The following is a 19,886-nucleotide window of genomic DNA, read 5'->3' as shown; positions in this document are numbered from 1 at the left end:
TTCCTCCCACACTCCAAAGGCGTACATGTTTGTAGGTTAATTGGCTTTGGTACAACTGTAAATTGTGTGGAGGGAAATGCTAGTGTATGGTATACATTAGTACATGGTGCACAGTTTGTTGGTCAGCGCGGACTCGATGGTCCAAAGGGCCTGTTTCTGCGATGTGTCACTAAAGTCTAAAAGTCATTTGGATGGGTTTGTAGATAGGAGCGGTTTCGAGGGATATTGGGCAGGTGCAAGTAATGGGACTCGTTCAGGTAAACAACAGTCGCAATGGACGACTTGGGCAGAAGACCCCATTTTCATGCTGTGACTACAAAAGACTACCAGACCCTGGTCAGACCCACCCGTGCCCTTGGGACACCAGACCCAGGCAACCAGACCACGGGCTCTGTACGGATGGAGCAAGTTGTGGTTGATTTCATATCTGCTCCAACACCGACCACAAACGTTCAGTGTATGTCTGGAACAGGGATTGTGCAAGTGCCCTACAAAGAGGCGGACATAGCTGGGGACAATATGACTGCCCATGGTTACGCCTTGGAAGTGGGAGGAGTCGAAGGAGGAATTGTTAAGAGTAAGGACCACGAATGGTTGTGCGTGAGAGCGAAGGGGTCAGTGACTCCCAGTGAAATCCCCTCGCCTCCCTCCCTCCAGTTTGTTTGCCGCTCGTTGTCTCCGGGGAACATGGAGTTGTGGGCTCTCCCCGAGGTGGTGCTCAGGGTGTTTGGCGTGTTCCCGGTGCTGGCCGTGTTCTGCACCATCTTTGCCCTGGCCTTTGACTTGAAGAAGAGGTGGAAGAAGTGTGGCAACTACCCTCCCGGGCCCCGGGCTCTGCCTTTCCTCGGCAACCTGCTGCAAGTGGATCTGAATAACCCGCACCTCTCATTCGCAAAGGTAAAGACAGCGAGGAGAGAGAGAAAGAGAGAGGGGAGGGAGAGAGAGAGAGACAGTGGGAAGGAAGTGACCGCACACCCGGGCCCATCCATCTTTAACCCTTGGTGTGTCTCTGCCATTGCCCAGTGGCCTGAATACCCCCGTTTACATCCTATTAATCGTGTCTCCTTTATTCCCATTCTTTTTTTTACCTCCAGTTTCGCATTTCTCGAGTACACGCGTTTTTAGCTTTCTTTCTACCCCCGGGTTTCGAGGGGATGTGAGCAACAGGAACATGTCCCACTGAGTTACTCCAGCATTTCGTGTCTATCTTCGGTGCTGCCTGCCCCGCTGAGTGACTCCACACTTCGTGTTTTGCTCAAGACCCCAGCATCGGCAGCTCCTCGTTCACCTACATCGCTGCTGAAAATACTCAGCAGACCAGGCAGCGCCTCGGGAGGGAAACGGTTGTGGATTTGCTCTCCACCTGCGAACCAATCTTCTCGCTCAGCGATCAATCAGCTGGACGGAGACCGCGGGTCGAACGGCATCGTTGGGTGGAAACATTCTCACTCTATTTCTATTCCTTTAGTTACCCTGGCCGTCTATTCCTTCCTCCGTCTCCCATTTGGGGGTGGGGGTTGCTGGCAGATTTGTGTCATTTAAGACCAGTGTGTTTGGGGTTCTCGGAGGAGTCAGCCACGAGTTTAATCCAGTTTAGAGAGACGGCGCGGAAACATCGACTCGGTCTGCAGCGATTTCTGCACATTAACAGAGATCTATTTATCTCTATCTTGCCTCTCTCTCTCACACACACACACACACACACACACACACACGTATATATACATATATGTGTATATATATGTGTATATATATATAGTGTAGGAAAATAACTGCAGATGCTGGTACAAATCGAAGGTATCAGAAAATGCTGGAGTAACTCAGCAGGTCAGGCAGCATCTCAGGAGAGAGGGAATGGGTGACGTTTCGGGTCGAGACCCTTCTTCAAACTGAAGAAGGGTCTCGACCTGAAACGTCACCCATTCCGTCTCCTATATAATAAGTTAAATTTGTGCAGCGTGTGTGTTCGAGCAATACAGTGGAAACTGCACAACAGAGGGGGCTGGGGAGGAAGGATGGGAGGGGAAAAGGGCGGAAAGTTAGAAATAATAAATTCAGAGAAATTAAGCAAGGGGAAAACATGTAAAAATAAAAATAACAACAAAATGTGAGTTGATAGATGAGATATATTCTGCATTTTATTGGTTTCATCACACATACTGATCCCCCACAACACTGATTACACTACGAGAGGCAGAGCGAACTGCGGGGTTTGCCTACTAAAATGGCGGCCTGAGTTACTCCAGCACTTTGTGCTTTGGTCCAGTTTCCAACATCTGCAGTTCCTTGTGTTTCCGTGTCACGTGTTTCAGGCTGGGTATTTCGAGTTCCCTTTGCGTACTATAGGCGATTTCAACGGAGTGGTCCAACTTGTTCGTCTTGTATGTTTGGTTTAAGATAACAGGATTTATTGTGCAATACAAAGGCTTCACTTAGAATTCCAAACCTTGGGTGTTAACATTACTTCGTTATTGTACGGAGATAATTGTGGTGATTTTTAAATTTGCATGAGGTTTCATTCATGAACATTAATGAAAGAAAATCACAACTGTTCAGTGAAATGGTGTGCAACCCCGTTTAACCAGTGCTTTGTCAGTGTTTCTGCCCTGTAATATCGCCAACAAAAGAAAACTTAAATTCGGGCATTGATAGAGTTCCTCAAAAGTAGCTTTAATAGTGCCATGGAGATGATGATCCAATTGCATCCTGATAAATGAACGGTGGGCTGTGAAACTGTGACAATCATGTTGTTGCATTATTCGCTTGCATGTTAAACATAACAAGTTTGAGGTGGCGCAGACTCCCAACCACGGCGTTGGTTTCCTCCGGGTGTTCCAGTTTCCTCCCACACTCCGATGACTTGCAGTTTTGCAGGATAATTGGACTCTGTAAATTGCCCCTAGTGTATCGTGTGTAGTTGAGAGAAAGTGGAATCACATAGAATTAGTGTGAACGGTCGGCATGAATAGGAGGGCACGTTTCCATGCTGTGTCTCTAAACTAAACGAAGCTGTATTTACACTTTCTGAAGCTCTTCACTTTAATCTGGACCATTTTACTGCATGGATGGCAACATCCCATTACTCACGAGCTTTAATCTCTAGGTCTGGTATAAACCTCTACCTGACTCCACGTTAATTTCAAGAAATTGTCTTTTGGCAGTTTCAGCTTTCTTGAGGTGGTGCAAAGGGAACTCGAAATACCCAGCCTGTACTGTATGACACGGAAACACAAGGAACTGCAGATGTTGGAAACTGGACCAAAGCACAAAGTGCTGGAGTAACTCAGCGGGTCAGATGGGTGGAGTAAATGACAAAGCTAGATATGAGAAAGAAACAAAAGGGTGTCAAGTGAAGTAAAAGCAGATGGAGGGATTTGGGTGTGTGGGTGGGGAGGGAGGGGGGGGGGGTGAGAAAGTGGAATAGATCCTTTCCATTGCTAACTTTTGTCATTTACTATTCATCAGCAAATCAACCCCCTTCACTTGTATCCACCTATCACTTGCCTGGCTTTTTTTTAAATTAATTTAATTTAAATTTTAACAAAACAAATACATGTATGAACTCATAGTACGCGATGGTACCTACATTATAAATTCGATTATACATTTTAAATTCGATTATACCTGTATTGTTCTGTAATATCTCCCCACCCACAACCCCCTCCCCCCACCCCCCAGTTAGAAAAATAGGAAAAAGGAGAAGAAGAAAGATAAAGAAAGAAAAATTAAAAAAAGGAAAGAAAGAAAAAAAGAAGAAAGAAGGAAACCTGGAGACAAGAAGGAAACACTTCCGGCTAATTTCTTATTAAATTATTTTTAGGGGTATCAAAACAATCCTAAAATTAAATATTTCCAATTCTTAATCCTAGTTTTAAAGTGAATGGGTTCCAAAGTTTCAAAAATAAATCATATTTATTTCTCAGATTATAAGTAGCTTTTTCTAATGGGATACAACTATGCATTTCTGCATACCATCTTGCAATTCTTATTTCATTGTGATCTTTCCAAGTGACCGCCACACATTTTTTTGCTATTGCTATTGCTATTTTGAGAAATCTTTCCTGATATTTATCTAAAATTAATCTTGGTAATATTCCTTTAGTATCTCCCAATAAAAACAACCTTGAATCCAATGGTATGGTCTTATTCATCAATTGTTCCAAAAAGTTTTTTAGGTCTTTCCAAAAAGGAGTTACCTTAGGACATGCCCATGTGGAATGTAAAAAAGTACCCACATCCTGGTTGCATCTAAAACAAATTTCAGGTAAATTTGGATTTAAATTGTTTAATTTTTTCGCAGTTAAATATAGTTGATGTAAAAAATTGTATTGTACTAAACTATATCTCACATTAATAGTATTTTTCATACTTTCTAAACACAATCTTTCCCAACTTGGTTCATCAATGCTAATATTCAGATCTGTTTCCCATCTTTGTCTTGATTTTTGAATTCCTGTCTTTGGACTAGATTTTTGTAACAATTTATACATTGAAGATATAAATTTTTTAGTTCCCTTGCCCTGAATCAGGGATTCAATTCCTTTAATTTGAAATAAAAACATTGAATTACCTAACTTTTCCCTTAAAAAAGATTGTAATTGATAATAGAAAAAAATACTATTCCCTGGAATTTGATATTTGTTTCTCAATTGAGAAAATGTCAAAAAATTATTTCCTTCGTAGCAATACCCTTCTGTTCCCAGACTTGTAATATCTGATTATTCCAAGCAAACGGCAGTAATCTATTTTTTACTAATGGAGTTTTAGCTGTTAGAAAAAATCTTTTATCATTAGCTTTAACTGTTTTCAACAATATATTAATTAAATGTTTTAGCAAAGGTGACTCTTGATCCTTAACTAATAGCTTTGCTTCCCATTTATAGATAAATTCTTCTGGGCATAGTTCTTTTATTTTATCCATTTCAATTTTAACCCATGCTGTTTTTCCACCCTCTTGATAAAAGGATGAAATAAAACTCATTTGTGCTGCCAGATAGTAATTTTTAAAATTTGGTAATTGCAGTCCACCTAATTCAAATTTCCATGTTAATTTTTCCATAGACACTCTTGGCATTTTACCTTTCCAAAGAAAATTTCTCACAATTTTATTCAATTCTTGAAAACAATTATTTGGTAAAGGTATAGGCAGTGTTTGGAATAAATACTGTAATCTCGGAAAAATATTCATCTTAATACAGTTCACTCTCCCTAGCAATGTAATTGGAAGATTCATCCATTTCTTCAAGTCCTCCTCAATTTTTTTAATTAGTGGTTTATAATTTAGTTTATACAGATTATTTAACTTATTATCTACTTTAACCCCTAAGTACTTCATGCCTTCTTTTTGCCATTTAAACTGACTTTCTCTTTTACATTGATCATAATTACCTTCAGAAAGAGGCATTATTTCAGTTTTATCTTTATTAATTTTATATCCTGATACTTTCCCATATTCTTCCAGTCTGAAATATAATTTTCTTAAGGATTCCAATGGTCTAGTAAGACAAATTAAAACATCATCTGCAAATAAAGTAATTTTGTGATTTTCCTGATTAACTTTAAATCCTTCAATGTCTAAATCTGATCTTATTAGCTCTGCCAGAGGTTCAATGGCCAATACAAATAAAGCCGGTGACAAGGGACATCCCTGTCTACTAGATCTTTCCAAATTAAATGATTGAGAAGATTGGCCATTTGTCACCACTTTGGCTTTAGGTTGTTTATAAAGAGCTTTTACCCAGTTAATGAAACCATTTCCCAATCCGTACTTCTCTAATACTTTAAATAAAAAATCCCATTCTAACCTGTCAAACGCCTTTTCAGCATCTAAAGCAACTGCTACGCTCAATTCCTTTCTTTTCTGTGCTAAATGTAAAATACTTATAAATCTTGCTACATTATCAGATATTTTTCTTTTTTTTGACAAATCCAGTTTGGTCCTCTTTAACCAGCTTCGGTAAATATTCTGCCAATCTCCTTGCCAAAAGTTTAGCAACTATTTTATAATCTGCATTCAACAATGATATTGGTCTATAAGAAGATGCATTTAAAGGGTCTTTCCCTTTTTTTTGAATTACGGTTATAATTGCCAGTGAGAAGGATTCTGGTAATGTAGAAGTTTTTTCCGCTTGATGTATCACTTCCATAAATACTGGTAACAACAAATCTTTAAATTTTTTATAGAACTCAGGTGGGAAACCATCTTCCCCTGGAGATTTATTACTTGGTAAAGAATATAATACTTCCTCCACCTCTCTCAAAGTAAAGGAGGCATTTAGTCCCATCTGCTCCTCATTAGAGATTGTTGGTAATTGTATCTTGGATAAAAAATTATTTATCTTAATTTCATCCTTTTCAGATTCAGAATGGTACAGATTAGTGTAGAATTGCTTAAATACCTCATTGATTTCTCTAGGTTTATAAGTAATAATGTTTTGATCTGTTCTAATTAAATGTATTGTTCTTGATATTTGTTCTTCTTTCAGTTGCCATGCCAATACCTTGTGCGCTCTTTCTCCTAATTCATAATATCTTTGGTTAGTTCGTAATATTAGTTTTTCTGTTCTATAAGTATGTAAAGTATTGTATTGAAATTTTTAATTTGCAAGTTGTGTTTTTTTCGTATCTGAAGAAGTTTTCTGTAAGTCTTTTTCTAATACGGTGATTTCTTTTTCTAATCTTTCAGATTCCTTCCTATAGTCTTTCTTTATCTTAGATGAGTAGCTTATAATTTGGCCTCTCAAATAAGCCTTCATTGCATCCCATACAATAAATTTATCATCAACTGAATTTAAATTTGTTTCCAAAAATAATTCAATTTGTCCTCGAATAAAATCACAAAAGTCTTGCCTTTTCAATAGTAAAGAGTTGAGTCTCCATCTATAGACTGACTATTCTTTATCTGGCATCGTAATTTTCATTAATAATGGCGAGTGATCCGATAACAATCTAGCTTTGTAATCTATTTGTATTATTCTACCTCTTAATTGAGCTGAAATCAAAAATAGATCTATTCTAGAATATGTATCATGTCTATTGGAATAAAAGGAGTAGTCTCTTTCCCTGGGATGGCTTTTCCTCCAAACATCTATTAAATTTAAATTTTCCATTAAGTCAAGTCAAGTCAATTTATTTGTATAGCACATTTAAAAACAACCCACGTTGACCAAAGTGCTGCACATCTGACTAGGAAAAAAAAAAGAAACATACAGTGGCAGGCAGCCAAACACAACGGCGCGGCCATCTTGAACAAAATGTTAATTCAATCACCCACAGTCCAACAACAAAAGCATTAAATAAGCATCAAAATTACACCCCCAAAAAACCCCCAAAAACACAGTCCAACAATAAAAGCACTAAACAGGCACCCAAATTACCCAATCCCAAAAACCCCCAAAACACAGTCCAACAATAAAAGCATTAAATAGGCATTCAAATCACACAACCCCAAAACCCCCAAAAACACAGTCCAACAATAAAAGCGCTAAACAGGCATTCAAATTACACAACCCCAAAACCCCCAAAAACACAGTCCAACAATAAAAGCATCAAACAGGCACTCAAACCACCCAACCCCAAAAACACACAAAAAAAGAAACATCCATCAAAGAAACATCCATCACAGTGAGTCTCCTCCAGTCCTCAAATTCAAGGTTGTCTTCGCTGCTCTTGTCCTTGTCATTGTCCTTGATGATCTATCCATTACTGGATCTAAACAAAAATTGAAATCTCCCCCTATCAATATATTTTCATGTGCTTCCGCCAGATTTAAAAAGGTACCCTGCACAAACTTCTCATCATCTATATTTGGTGCATATATATTCATTAAGGTCCACAATTCTGAGAAAATTTGACAATGTACCATAACAAATCTACCTACTGGGTCACTTACAATTTTTTGTATCTTAATTGGTAGCGTTTTCTTAAATAGGATAGCAACCCCTCTTGCTTTTGAGTTAAAAGAAGATGCGACCATACTTCCTACCCAATCTCTCTTTAACTTTTGATGCTCTTTTTCCGTTAGATGTGTTTCTTGCAAGAAAGCTATATCTACTTCCAATTTTTTCATCTGTGTTAAAATTCTCTTCCTTTTTATCAGTCCATTTAACCCATTCACATTATAGCTTTAAAAATTTAATGTGTTATCCATTCATTCCTTTTTTTTTTTTTTCCTTTTCCTTTTTTTTTTTCCTTTTTCCTTACCTTGATACCTCTTCCGGTATTTACATTGTGCCATATTTCATTGTGCTCCCCTCCATAGTCCAGGTATAAAAACAGAAAAGAAATAAGAAAGATAGAGAAATAGACCCTCCCTCTAATGTTGTTAATAAATAGATTAGCAACATTACCCCCCTCTATTATACGAGGTGTGGTCCGCACCACACTTGTGCCCATGATTATGGTGGAGCATCCACATTCTCCAACCCCCACGATATATCAAGTACTTCTAAAAATTAACAATCCTTAATACAGTTAATCCCCTCCATAGTATACAGATATTATTAATAATCAATCATTCATGAATCTTCTTAAGCATTTCTCGATAGTAATTCTTCCGCATACTCTTCTGCTTTGACAAAGTCTTTAAAACATTTATTTTCTCCAGTGTTGATCATAATCTTCAAAGTAGCCGGATGCAGTAAAGTAAACTTATAGCCTTTCTTCCATAGAATATTTTTGGCCTTATTAAATTCTTTTTTTCTGCTCAACAAGGCATTACTGATGTCTGGGTAAAAGATTATTTTAGTGCCTTCATGTTCTATTGGTTTTCCCTCTCTTATATTATTCCCGACTGTTTTGAAAACCAATTCTCGATCTTGGTACCTTAAAAATTTAATCAACACAGATCTTGGCTTTTGATTAGCCGAGGGTTTCGGTCTTAGAGCCCTATGTGCTCTTTCTATTTCCATCCGACCTTGTTTATCTATTCCCAGAGTGGTCACTATCCAATCTTGAAAAAAGTTAATTGGGTCTTCCCCCTCCACTCCCTCTGGCAAACCAACAATTTTAACATTATTTCTCCTGCTATAGTTTTCCAAGGCATCCAACTTCTCCGCCGTCTTTTTGCTTTCAATTGCTGCTGCAGTAATACTGTCTTCATTTTTTTCCACTCTAGATTTTAACATTTCATTTTCCATTTGCATATTATCCACTTTATTTGTCACTGTTTGAAATTTCTCCTCCATTTTTTTCAAAGTCTTACGAAATTTCTTGTTATCTCTCCTCATTAATTTGTTATCTCCTTCAATTTTCTTAAGCCTGTTAATAATTTCTTGAAGCATCGTTTTCATATTAGTCTCTGTATCTTCTTGCTTTTCTTCATCTTCCTCATTTCCACTTCCACTGCTAGTGGAGTCTCCCGTTACCTCATCGTCACTCGAGTCCGAAACTCCAGACACAACATCAGCAGCCTCTCGGCAAACAGTGGGCCTTTTTGGTAACTCACGGCGACTCCCTCGTATTTTGACCCGAGTCAAAGAGCGCTTGCTGGGAGTAGTAGACTCCAGCTTCATACCGGAGCCCTCCCCAGACTCACCGCCTGCCGAGGGGTCACCAAATCTAGTCCCCTGCTCCATCAGAGCTGTGGGCCTACCTTCGATTTTTTTTCTTGATTCCTTTGCTTGCTTCTGTGGCAGTTGTACTCCTCCTTTTACTTTCTTGGAAGGCATCCGTACGTTCTGTATACTTTCTGATTTAATTTAAAGTACTTGATTCCTTTAGTTCGTCTTTTTTAAGCAGTTTAGGGCTTTGTTTTCGGGAGTGCTGAAAAGTTATGTCTACTCAGCCAAGCATTGGACACGCCCCCCCTGGCTTTGACACCCTTTCACCTCTTATCCATCTTTCTCCCCAACCACCACCCCACTACAATCAGGGTCCCTTCACCTGTATCCACCTCTCACTTGCCTGGCTGACACCCTTTCACCTCTTATCCTGCTTTCTCCCCCCCCCTACCACCACCCCACTACAATCAGTCTGAAGAAGGGTCCCGACCAGAAACGTCACCTGTCGACTCCCTCCTCAGATGCTGCCCGCCCCACTGAGTTATTCCACCACGTTGGATTCTGTTCAAAATGTTTGTTACTCTGTCTCAGATGAGGGAGTGGAGAAGTCCCCAGATGAAATCAGTGTCGAAACGATGATTAATACAGAAGGGTATCTATCAGCAATGAGGTCGCATTGTGGCCTGCAATTGCGTTTATCCCTTGTATGCTCCCCGTGTTTCAGCTGTGTAGCCAGGCTTTTGTGGGGCGGCTCGGCATCTGTCCATCCGTGACTGGATAAGTAAGTATAACAGCCGGGGAAGCAATAGCACGAGTAATTCACCCCATTGCTCCTGGGATCCCAGCGCTAATGGCAGCATGGACACAGAATAAACTAGTGCACTAGTGAGAACTTTGCGACTGTTCTGTCTTTGTTCAATGATTCATTTGGCCTCCGTGAGCGAGTTACAACGACAGACTCGTGCTTTCTCCCGTCTCCTCCACTTTAAGCTGCGGAAGAAGTACGACGATGTGATGAGCTTAGACTTTGGGTGGACAAACGTGGTGGTGTTGAGCGGCTACAAGGCCCTGAAAGAGGCGCTGGTGAAGAAATCTGAAGATTTTGCGGACCGGCCGGATTTCCCAATATATGAAAAGTTCTTTAAGCGGTTTGGAGAAGGTGAGTGTGAAGTGGGCTCCAGAGACAGTGCTGGGCACCAGGCTCAGAGGGACCAGGAATTGTCAGATTCAACTGTCGGCATGATAAATGCATCCTCAACCTCGCCATCTGAGTGCCCCGGGAAACGCCTGCCAGAGCACCTTGAGAGGACAGGTGCAGCCTCCATGGGAAGGGGAAACATTACTTGCATGGTGGTGGATGGGGAATGCTGATGGGGAACCCTGGATAAGCCTGATACTTGGAATGCAGGTCCACTGGATAGAAACATGTAAAATAGGTGCAGGAGTAGGCCATTAGGCCCTTCGAGCCAGCACCGTCATTCAATATGATCACGGCTCATCATCCAAAATCAGTACCCCGTTCCCGCTTTTTCCCCATATCCCATGATTCCGTTAGCCCGAACAGCTAAATCTAACTCACTCTTGAAAACAGCCATTGCTTTCTGTGGCAGACAATTCCACCGATTCACAACTCTCTGGGTGAAAAGGTTTTTCCTCATATCAGTCGTAAATGGCCTACCCCTTATTTTTTACCTGTGACCCCTGGTTCTGTACTCCTCCACCATTGGGAACATTTTTACAGCCACTTAAGAATTTTATATGTTTCTATAAGATCCCCTCTCATTCTTCTAAATTCCGTTGAATGGATGAGGTGCAGCCAATGGAGATCCGGCCTAAATTTCCCTATTGTCGTCCTGACTCCATCTCCCAGGTCAACTAAGTCCTGGGACATCTTATAGCCAGTGCTCCCAATAATAGTTTACAACATTAGTCTGGGATAATAGTTTACAACATTGGTTGCCGATGTATTGTCTTTCCGCTGACTGGTTAGTACGCAACAAAAGTTTTTCACTGTATCTTGTGAGACGTGACTATAAACTAAACTAAATTAATCCTGTCCCTCATAGTTTTTCCCCCAATAACTTCTCTACCACTGCTGTGAGACTCACTGGCTGTAATTACTTGGCTTAATACTTTGGAATAAAGAAACCATATTTGCTGTCACCCAGTCATATGTCACCTCTTGTATGGACTGTAAAGATTTAAAAATCTTTGTCAGGGGGCCAGCAATTATCTCCCCTACCTTACAGAGCAGCCTAGGCTACATCTCAGGTCCAGGGGTGATTTTGAGGTGGAATTGCCAATGCACACCCTTTGGGACCCAGCAGGTTGATCAGTGCCACATTCCTATCCACATTTTTTCAAATCTTTTTGTCACTGAAAATCCTATAGATTGCTTAATCCTGTCTCATGGAGCAGAATATTAACACAATTATATGCAATGAGAAAGAGGATTGTAGGAATACTGTGACTAACCGCCACCACAAAGAGGGCCGGCATTATTCCTCCAATTTCCACGGGCTCGATTCTACGGACGGGCTGAAACCAACATGAATGAAACAACATTCTCATGTTCTGTAGGGATGCTGCCTGACCCACTGAGATGCTCCAGCATTGTGTGTCTGTCTATGAATGTAACTATATTCCTGCTACCTCCATGCAGGTATTGTTCTAGCAAAGTATGGTGACTGGTGGAAAGCGCAGAGAAAATTTGCACTTTTGACGCTGAAAAATTTTGGGCTCGGAAAGAAGTCTCTTGAATTGCGAATTGTGGAAGAGGCTGGATTTTTAAACCAGGCATTTGAAGGTGAACAAGGTGAGTTAATCCTGTGGAAGCCATTGCCTTATTTTTATTGTTGCACTACTTAGTAACGTAGAAAATAGGTGCAGGGGTAAGCCATTTGGCCCTTTGAGCTATCATCATCAATGTGATCATGGCTGATCATCCAAAATCCGTACCCCGTTCCTACTTTCCCCCATATCCCTTGATTCTGTTAGCCCTCAGAGCTAAATCTAACGCTCTCTTGAAAACATCCAGTAAATTGGCGTATTGTGGCAGAGAATTCCACAGATTCTCTGCCACAAAAGGTAGTTGAGGCCAGTTCATTGGCTATATTTAAGAGGGAGTTAGATGTGGCCCTTTTTGCTAAAGGGATCATAGGGTATGGAGAGAAGGCAGGTACGGGTTACTGAGCTGGATGATCAGCCATGATCATATTGAATGGCGGTGCAGGCTCGATGGGCCGAATGGCCTACTCCTGCACCTATTTTCTATGTTTCTATGTTTCTATTCACAACTCTGGGTGAAAAAGATTTTCCTCATCTCAGTCCTAAATGGCCTACCCTTTATTCTTAAACTGTGACCCCTGGTTCTGGACTCCCCCAACACAGGAGCCATTTTTCCTGCATCTAGCCTGTCCAATCACTTAAGAATTTTATGTTTCTACACGATCCCCACTCATCCTTCTAAATTCCAGTGAATACAAGCCCAGTCGACGCATTCTTTCATCATATGTCAGTCCCGCCATCCCTGGAATTAACCTGGTGAACCTACGCTGCACTCCCTCAATAGTAAGAATGTCCTTCCTCAAATTAGGAGACCTTGTAACTGCACACAATACACCAGGTGTGGTCTCACCAGAGCCCTCACCAAGGCAGTGGGACCTGCTTGCTCCTAAACACAAATCCTCTCGCAATGAAAGTCAACATCCCATTAGATTTCTTTCCTGCAGTTAATTTCACAATTCACTGCAGTCTATTTCTTCACAATTTCTATTGTTTGTATGATCTTAACTTTGGAAAAAAGTCTAATTTATTACCACCCTTTTGCTCCACACATCCATTCAGGTAGCCCTTTTGATCCTCGCATCCCGTTAACTTATGCAAACTCAAATATTATCTGTTCGATTATCTTTGGAGATCGTTTTGAGTATCATGACGAATGGTTCCTTGGATTTTTGCACATACTTGAAGAAAGCTTTGTATTGGAAGGTGGATTTTGGGGCCAGGTAAGGCAAGTTGTTCATTTGACAATGTACCACTTGTGGGCAATGTAGTGCTCTGCCGATAGATCAGTCTCAAATGTATTCCAGCTGGTGGTAGTAGAGAGAAAATAACTGAGTAAATATTATAGATAGGTAACTTGTGGCAGAACTGGACAGTTCTGATATAAACAGAGGATGCAAGTTATGTGAAGTTGTTGAGATTGATATGGAGTCCAGAAGATTGGAATATGTTTGAAAGGAAGTCGAAATCTATGGAAGCCAGCAGGTCCTTCTTCAGATATGGGGCCCAAAACTGCACACAATATTCCAAATGAGGTCTGACCAGTGCCTGACTTGGCTTTCCATCCTTGCTTTTATATTCTAGTCCTCTCAAAATGAATGCTAAAATTGCATTTGCCTTCCTTACCACTAACTCAATCTGCAAATTAACCTTTTGGGAATCCTGCACCGGCATGCCCAAGTTCCTTCGCACTTCCCATTTCTGAATCCTTTCTTTATTAAGAAATTAGTCTAAACCTTTAAACCTTCTACCAAAGTGCATGACCGTACAAAATTGTTAAGATGGTCACAAATGCATTGTAGTCATTCTGACAACCCTTGTGACAAGCAAATATATAATGATATTGGGATCTGAAATACAACAGATCAATTAGACATTCACCCTAGTAATTGAAGTGGGACAACTGGACGTCTGAGCTATAGAGAGTGAAGGAGGGCTCTTTGACCGAGTCCTGATGCAGGGTCTCAAGTTGTGTTTGATTTTAAAGGCGCACCATCTGTCTCAATATTTGGTGACTCGATTACCTTAGTTCAGTAGCACCTCTGCCGGAGTGAGGGGCTCCGTCACTGGCAATGGCAGCTGCCAACATAGGCTCTGTCTTGGATCATGTTTGGACCGGCCCTGCTGCCGGACAACCTGTCCACACATGGACATAGAGAATGTAAGGGAGGCTTCCCACATTGAGACATCGCTGCACATCCAACCCACCGGCCACTCGATTCTCCCGGGTGTCTTGAACAGTTTTGGTGAAACCTCTTGAGACTGGACACTGCTCCCAACTTTCCTTGTTCAACGTTCCCTCCAGGGTATAGAAACCGATTTGATTCGTTATTACCACCCGGACGAGACTGTCCAAGGCAGTCACGGCTCCAGGCGAAAGAGGGCTCTGCCCGAGCCGGCTGCCTGCCCCTTGTCCGGGGTTACGTCCGCACCCCGGTGGTTTTAGAAAGGGACTACACGCCGTCCACGGGCACGCCGGGGGATTTCCGGGACCGCTGGGCACCGCGAGGGGTGGAATGTATCCTCAATAAGGATGTCGATATAGTTGTATAGCAGTTTATTCCAAAGATTTGTCGTGGGTTTTGTTTTGATTTATTTCATACTGTAAATATTATTGTAAATAATTGATTAAATTATTTTTGGTTAAAGAAAGGCAGCGACTCACCGGGACATCCCACAGCCACCAGTGACGGCCGGGCATAGATGACACCACAGGGCACGGCCTGTCCCATGCGGCAGAACTGACTATAATAAACCCACACCTTCCGTTACATCCTCCCTCACTGCATGACAGTGAAAACTACCTTTTTGTTCATTATTTTAGGAAATCTCAGAGGATTGAGATAAATGTATTTAATTTCAAATCCTGTCTTTGTTTCAGGTGATGAATGCCTTTCCCTTTATTCGACACCTCCCGGGCCCACAACAGAAAATATTTGAAAATCAAAATAAAATCACTCAATTTTTACAAACAATAGTCACAAGACACAAAGAATCATGGGATCCAGATGATCCCAGGGACTTCATTGATGCTTTCTTTACACAACAGGAGAAGGTAGGTGATGATTACTGGGGTATTCTAGGCACAGTGCTTTATGTGGTTGTGTTTCCCATGCTTTCCCATGTCGCTGCCTCCTTGGTGGTGAAGGGACGGTAATTGCAGTGCCCTACACTAGGTAGTGTTTACCTGTACTTCCTTAGATTGTGAGGCCAGAAACAATATCCCAGGTGCAGTCTCACCTGCGCCCTATATAATGAAGCAAAACATCTCTCGTTGTACTCAAATACTCTTTCTATGTCTTTACCTTCTGAATTACTTTGTCTATTTGCATGTTCACTTTCAGAGATTCATCGTGGAGTTTATAGCAGAGAAACAGTCCACGTTGCCAATTGTACAATCTCTTCTGGTCCAATTTCCATGCATTTGGTCCATAATGCATCCATTTCTCTCTGCTGTGGCCTGATTCCCTTCCCTCCCAGTACCCAGTATTAACTAATCCTGATCCCAAGGACCTTCTTCAAGTCTCCTCTCAAATTGCCTCAAGATCTGAGTTGTCTAATCTTGTGGCTGAAGCCCCATAGGATTTTTTTCCCAGGACTTTCACATCTTCCCCGAGTGTTCTGGCCAGAATTGGATGTTCATATTCAATTGTCATCTTACGAGTGCATTATACCATTTCAAGGCACTTTTAACGCAAGATGACTGACTTTAGCACCCTTCTGATGATCTACCTTTGATTCTACACCTTAACAATGGTTCTCTTATTTGCATCATAGACGAAACACATCCCCAACACAAGTTTTCTGGAGTCCAAGATGGTTGGGACATTATGGAGCCTTTTTGCTGCAGGTACAGAGACCACCTCCACCACCCTAAACTGGGCCTTGCTCTTCATGGTGCTCCATCCTGATGTACAGTGTAAGTGTAACTATGTCTCTGCCACTTTATCAGGGATGCTCTTGTGTTGATGCAAGATATGAAGGAGGTGTGCAAAAGTTTTAAAAGAGGAAGAGGGGTATTAGGAAAGGTATCTGCAAATAGCCTAGAGTTCAAAGATAACAGGCCCTTCAGTCCACCGAGTCTCCACTGACCATCGATCACCTGTTCACACAAGTTGCATGTCATCCCACTTTCGCATCCTATACACTTGGGGCAATTTTACAGAAGCCAATCAAAGCTGCACATCTTTGAAATGTGGGAGGAAACCGAAGCACCCAGAGAAAACCCACACGGTCACAGGGAGAAGATGCAAACTCCGGAGAGACAGGATCAAACCTGGATCGCTGGCGGTGTGAGGCAGCAGCTCTACCACTGCGCTACTGTGCTGCCCTCCAGTATTGCAGTTCATTTTGTGCCTAAATCACTGATTGCAATGATTCAATTATCAACACCAGGTCTTGAAACCTTAAGTTCATGAAAACCCATTATTTAAATTTGTATCCCAATGACATTTGTATGATCTTGTTCTGCATAAATTGGCTGCTGTAGGTCATAGGTTAAGATAGTCACTATAATACCAGAATTTATTTTACCAGGAATGCTTTTGGGGACATTTTGAGGGAGTGACAATGAAAACACCAGTATCTTTGGTGAACTGAAATTCAAAACGAGTTTTTGCTTTGTTCCTGCAGCCCAGGTCCATGAGGAGATAGATAGAGTCATTGGGAATGGGAGGAAGCCGAAGTTGGAAGACCGTGAGGAAATGCCATTCACTAACGCAGTTATCCACGAAACCCAACGCTTAGGAAATATTGCTCCAATTTCACTGCCTCATGAAACATACAGAGACACCGAGGTCATGGGTTACACCATTCCCAAGGTACGATCTAGAGCTAATCTTGAATGTTCGACTCCCTCTGTGCAGTAGAGGCACAGACCAACAACTCCCCATTGTTCTCAGGTCCTGTTGCTGACTAATTTGTCTCTCCTTAAATGACTTTTAGGGAACAACAATCTTTCTAAACATTACCTCAGCCTTGTATGATGAAGATGTTTGGTTGACTCCACGTGAGTTTAATCCGGGACACTTCCTGAATTCGGACGGGATGTTCGTGAAGCCGGAAGCTTTCATCCCATTCTCTGCAGGTAATGTAGAATTTATAAATTATTGAATGTATTAAAAGAGGTAACTGTGATCATGGATATCCAGCTCCATCTTCTGCACTGTGTGAAGGGAGCGGTGTAGCTTCATCCTGGATTTATAAAGTTCAGTTCATCTATAAACTAAACATTGACCCGTGGTCCTATGCAAGAAATTTCATTGAAATCGGTGTTATATTTTTAAAGCTATTCACATTTTAAGGTTTTAAAAACCGCGCATGCGCAGTTGGGTCTCCGTTGATCTGGTACTTACGTAAGATGGCCACCGCATCCGCGCATGCGCAGAACAAACACGTCCGCTCCTGCGCAGTTGGGGCCCGTTGACCAGGGCTTGGACACCTGGGCCTGGCGCTGGGCCTGCCCTCGGCTCCCCCATCCCCCCTTTTCTGCCCGGCCGGCTCAGCGCCTTCCCCATGACGCCAAGAGTCCAGCAGCTGAGCAACAGTGGGAGAGCCACCGCCGTCTACCACTGAATATCCCCGCACCGGGACAGGACAGGACTCTCCTCCCCTCCCCCCACCCCCGCTCCACCAATGGCAGCCAGGAGGTGGGTTGCTACGACATCCACGGATTGCTCCCGGGGGTGGTGGGGGGGGGGGGGAGGGGGCAGTGGAGGAGGGTGGTGCAGGGAAGGAGGTGGAGGGGTGGTGGGGTGGGGGATGAGGAAGTGGGGGAGGAGAGGCATCCCTAGGGGGGGAGGGGGGAGAGGTGGGGATGGGGGGAGGGGTGGGGAGGGGGGATAGAGTGGAGGTGGGCAGGGGGGATCGGGTGGAGGGGGGGGAGATGGGAGTGGGGAAGCAGAGGGTGCTGCACCAATACAGGAGTGGTTTGGGCCCAACGGGTCCGCTTGGTCTAATTAACATCTAAATTTTAGTCAAATGCTAAAATACTTGATGGTCAGCCCAGTGCTGAAAGAACACATTTTATGTTGACTTAAAGTGAGCAGAATGAGCATTTGCTTAACATTGATAAAGGTTGGGAGTGCAGTGCTTCTGTGAGCGATTAGGCAGGGTAGGTTAAGGCAGGATGACATTGGGACTCTAGACTGTGGTGGTACTCATTTCCGTTCAGTCAGTGTGACTCTGCCAGTGCCTCTCCCGGGTCACTAACCACTCTTGCCCTCACCCCACAGGTCACCGTGTGTGTTTGGGGGAGCAGCTGGCAAAGACGGAGCTCTTCATCTTCTTCACATCCTTGCTCCAACACTTCACCTTCTTTCTCCCGGAAAACGAACCACGGCCGAACTTCAGGGAAGCTAAATACGGAATTACCCTCTGTCCACCCCCCTATCGTCTCTGTGCTAAAACCAGATGAGATGTAATAGAGGGAAAACTAGTCAGAGGTTGGCGGATCTGTGGAATTCATTGCCACAGACGGCTGCTGAAGCCAGGTTATTGGGTATTTTTAAGGTGGTAATTCAGATATTTGATTAGTATGGGTGTCAAGGGTTGTGGGGAGAAGGTTGGAGAATGTGGTTGAGTGAGAAAGATTGCTCAGCCATGATTGAATGGCAGAATAGACTCGATGGGCCAAATGGCCTACTTTTACTCCTTTGATATGTAAACTTACGAACCTGGCAGCGTCACAGTACAGAATAGTTCCATCTTATCATACTCACTCACTCCAGGGGCAGGGGGCTGTTTCCAAGTGAAGGGGTCAAATGGAGGAATAGTGGGGACATCTCAGATTGGTGCTGCACCACCAACTCAGATATCGCCATTAGGGACAGTGTACAGTGCCCACTTTAGGTTCCTGTGCACTCTTGATGTGTGACCCACTTCCCCACCTAAATAGCGAACCTTCTTCCACCTCCCCTGTCACCCTGACCTCAAACACACCCTGATACCAAACCTATCAAAGTGTCTAGAATTAAATTGTTAAATTTGACCAATTATTCTCAATGTCATGTTAATTTGCACGTCGCCTAATGGCGCAATGGCTGGTTGTAATCTTGTAATTTAAAAAAAATCAAAATATAAAATAAAGAATGTGCAACCGTAGTGCAATTGATGATGTGGACCAATTGATGGTGTTGAACCAACAACAACAGTGACCATAATGATCTGACCCAAGAGCACTTCTCTCCTAATGCAAACGAGTGACCAAACATTTTACAGCTTGTTTAGTGCTGCGGTAATTTGAAGGATCGTCATTTTTGCAGGTACAAGCTTTCAAAAACGTTGAATGGAAATTTCAACTGGAATACGTCCTGATTCAGAGAATGCAAATACATCGGCAACAGGTTCAGCAACACACTTTCATGTAACGAACTCCGATATAGTAGGGTACAGACGAAGACTCCCGAGAGGACAAAGATACATGTGAAGTGTTGGGTTTAAGACGTGGGGTTACCGGACCCGGGTCAGACCCGCCCGCGCCCCCGGGACCAGAGACCACGGGCTGTGAAGGGAAGGACCATGTTGTGGTTGTATCTGCTCCAACACCCACCGCACACAACAGGGCGTCAATGTGCGTGAGAGCGAACGGGTCAGTGGGGCGGG

General features: G+C 42.5%; 1 protein-coding gene across 1 annotated transcript; it reads left to right on the top strand.

Annotated features, from left to right (window-relative positions):
- Positions 1 to 687: 687 nt before the first annotated feature.
- On the top strand, positions 688 to 19,241 carry LOC144606555 (cytochrome P450 2D26-like). Its single transcript, XM_078422810.1, has 9 exons — positions 688 to 897; positions 10,491 to 10,659; positions 12,163 to 12,315; positions 13,347 to 13,507; positions 15,166 to 15,339; positions 16,062 to 16,203; positions 16,917 to 17,104; positions 17,229 to 17,370; positions 18,518 to 19,241. The coding sequence occupies exons 1-9, from the start codon at positions 688 to 690 to the stop codon at positions 18,697 to 18,699; spliced, it is 1,521 nt and encodes a 506-aa protein (XP_078278936.1). The 3' UTR covers positions 18,700 to 19,241.
- Positions 19,242 to 19,886: the final 645 nt, after the last annotated feature.

This window comes from Rhinoraja longicauda, chromosome 26 (genome assembly GCF_053455715.1).
Source record: "Rhinoraja longicauda isolate Sanriku21f chromosome 26, sRhiLon1.1, whole genome shotgun sequence".
In the NCBI taxonomy this organism is placed as follows: Eukaryota; Metazoa; Chordata; class Chondrichthyes; order Rajiformes; family Arhynchobatidae; genus Rhinoraja; species Rhinoraja longicauda.
Note: the sequence above shows the minus strand (reverse complement) of the source record. Positions and strands in the feature narration are given on the sequence as shown.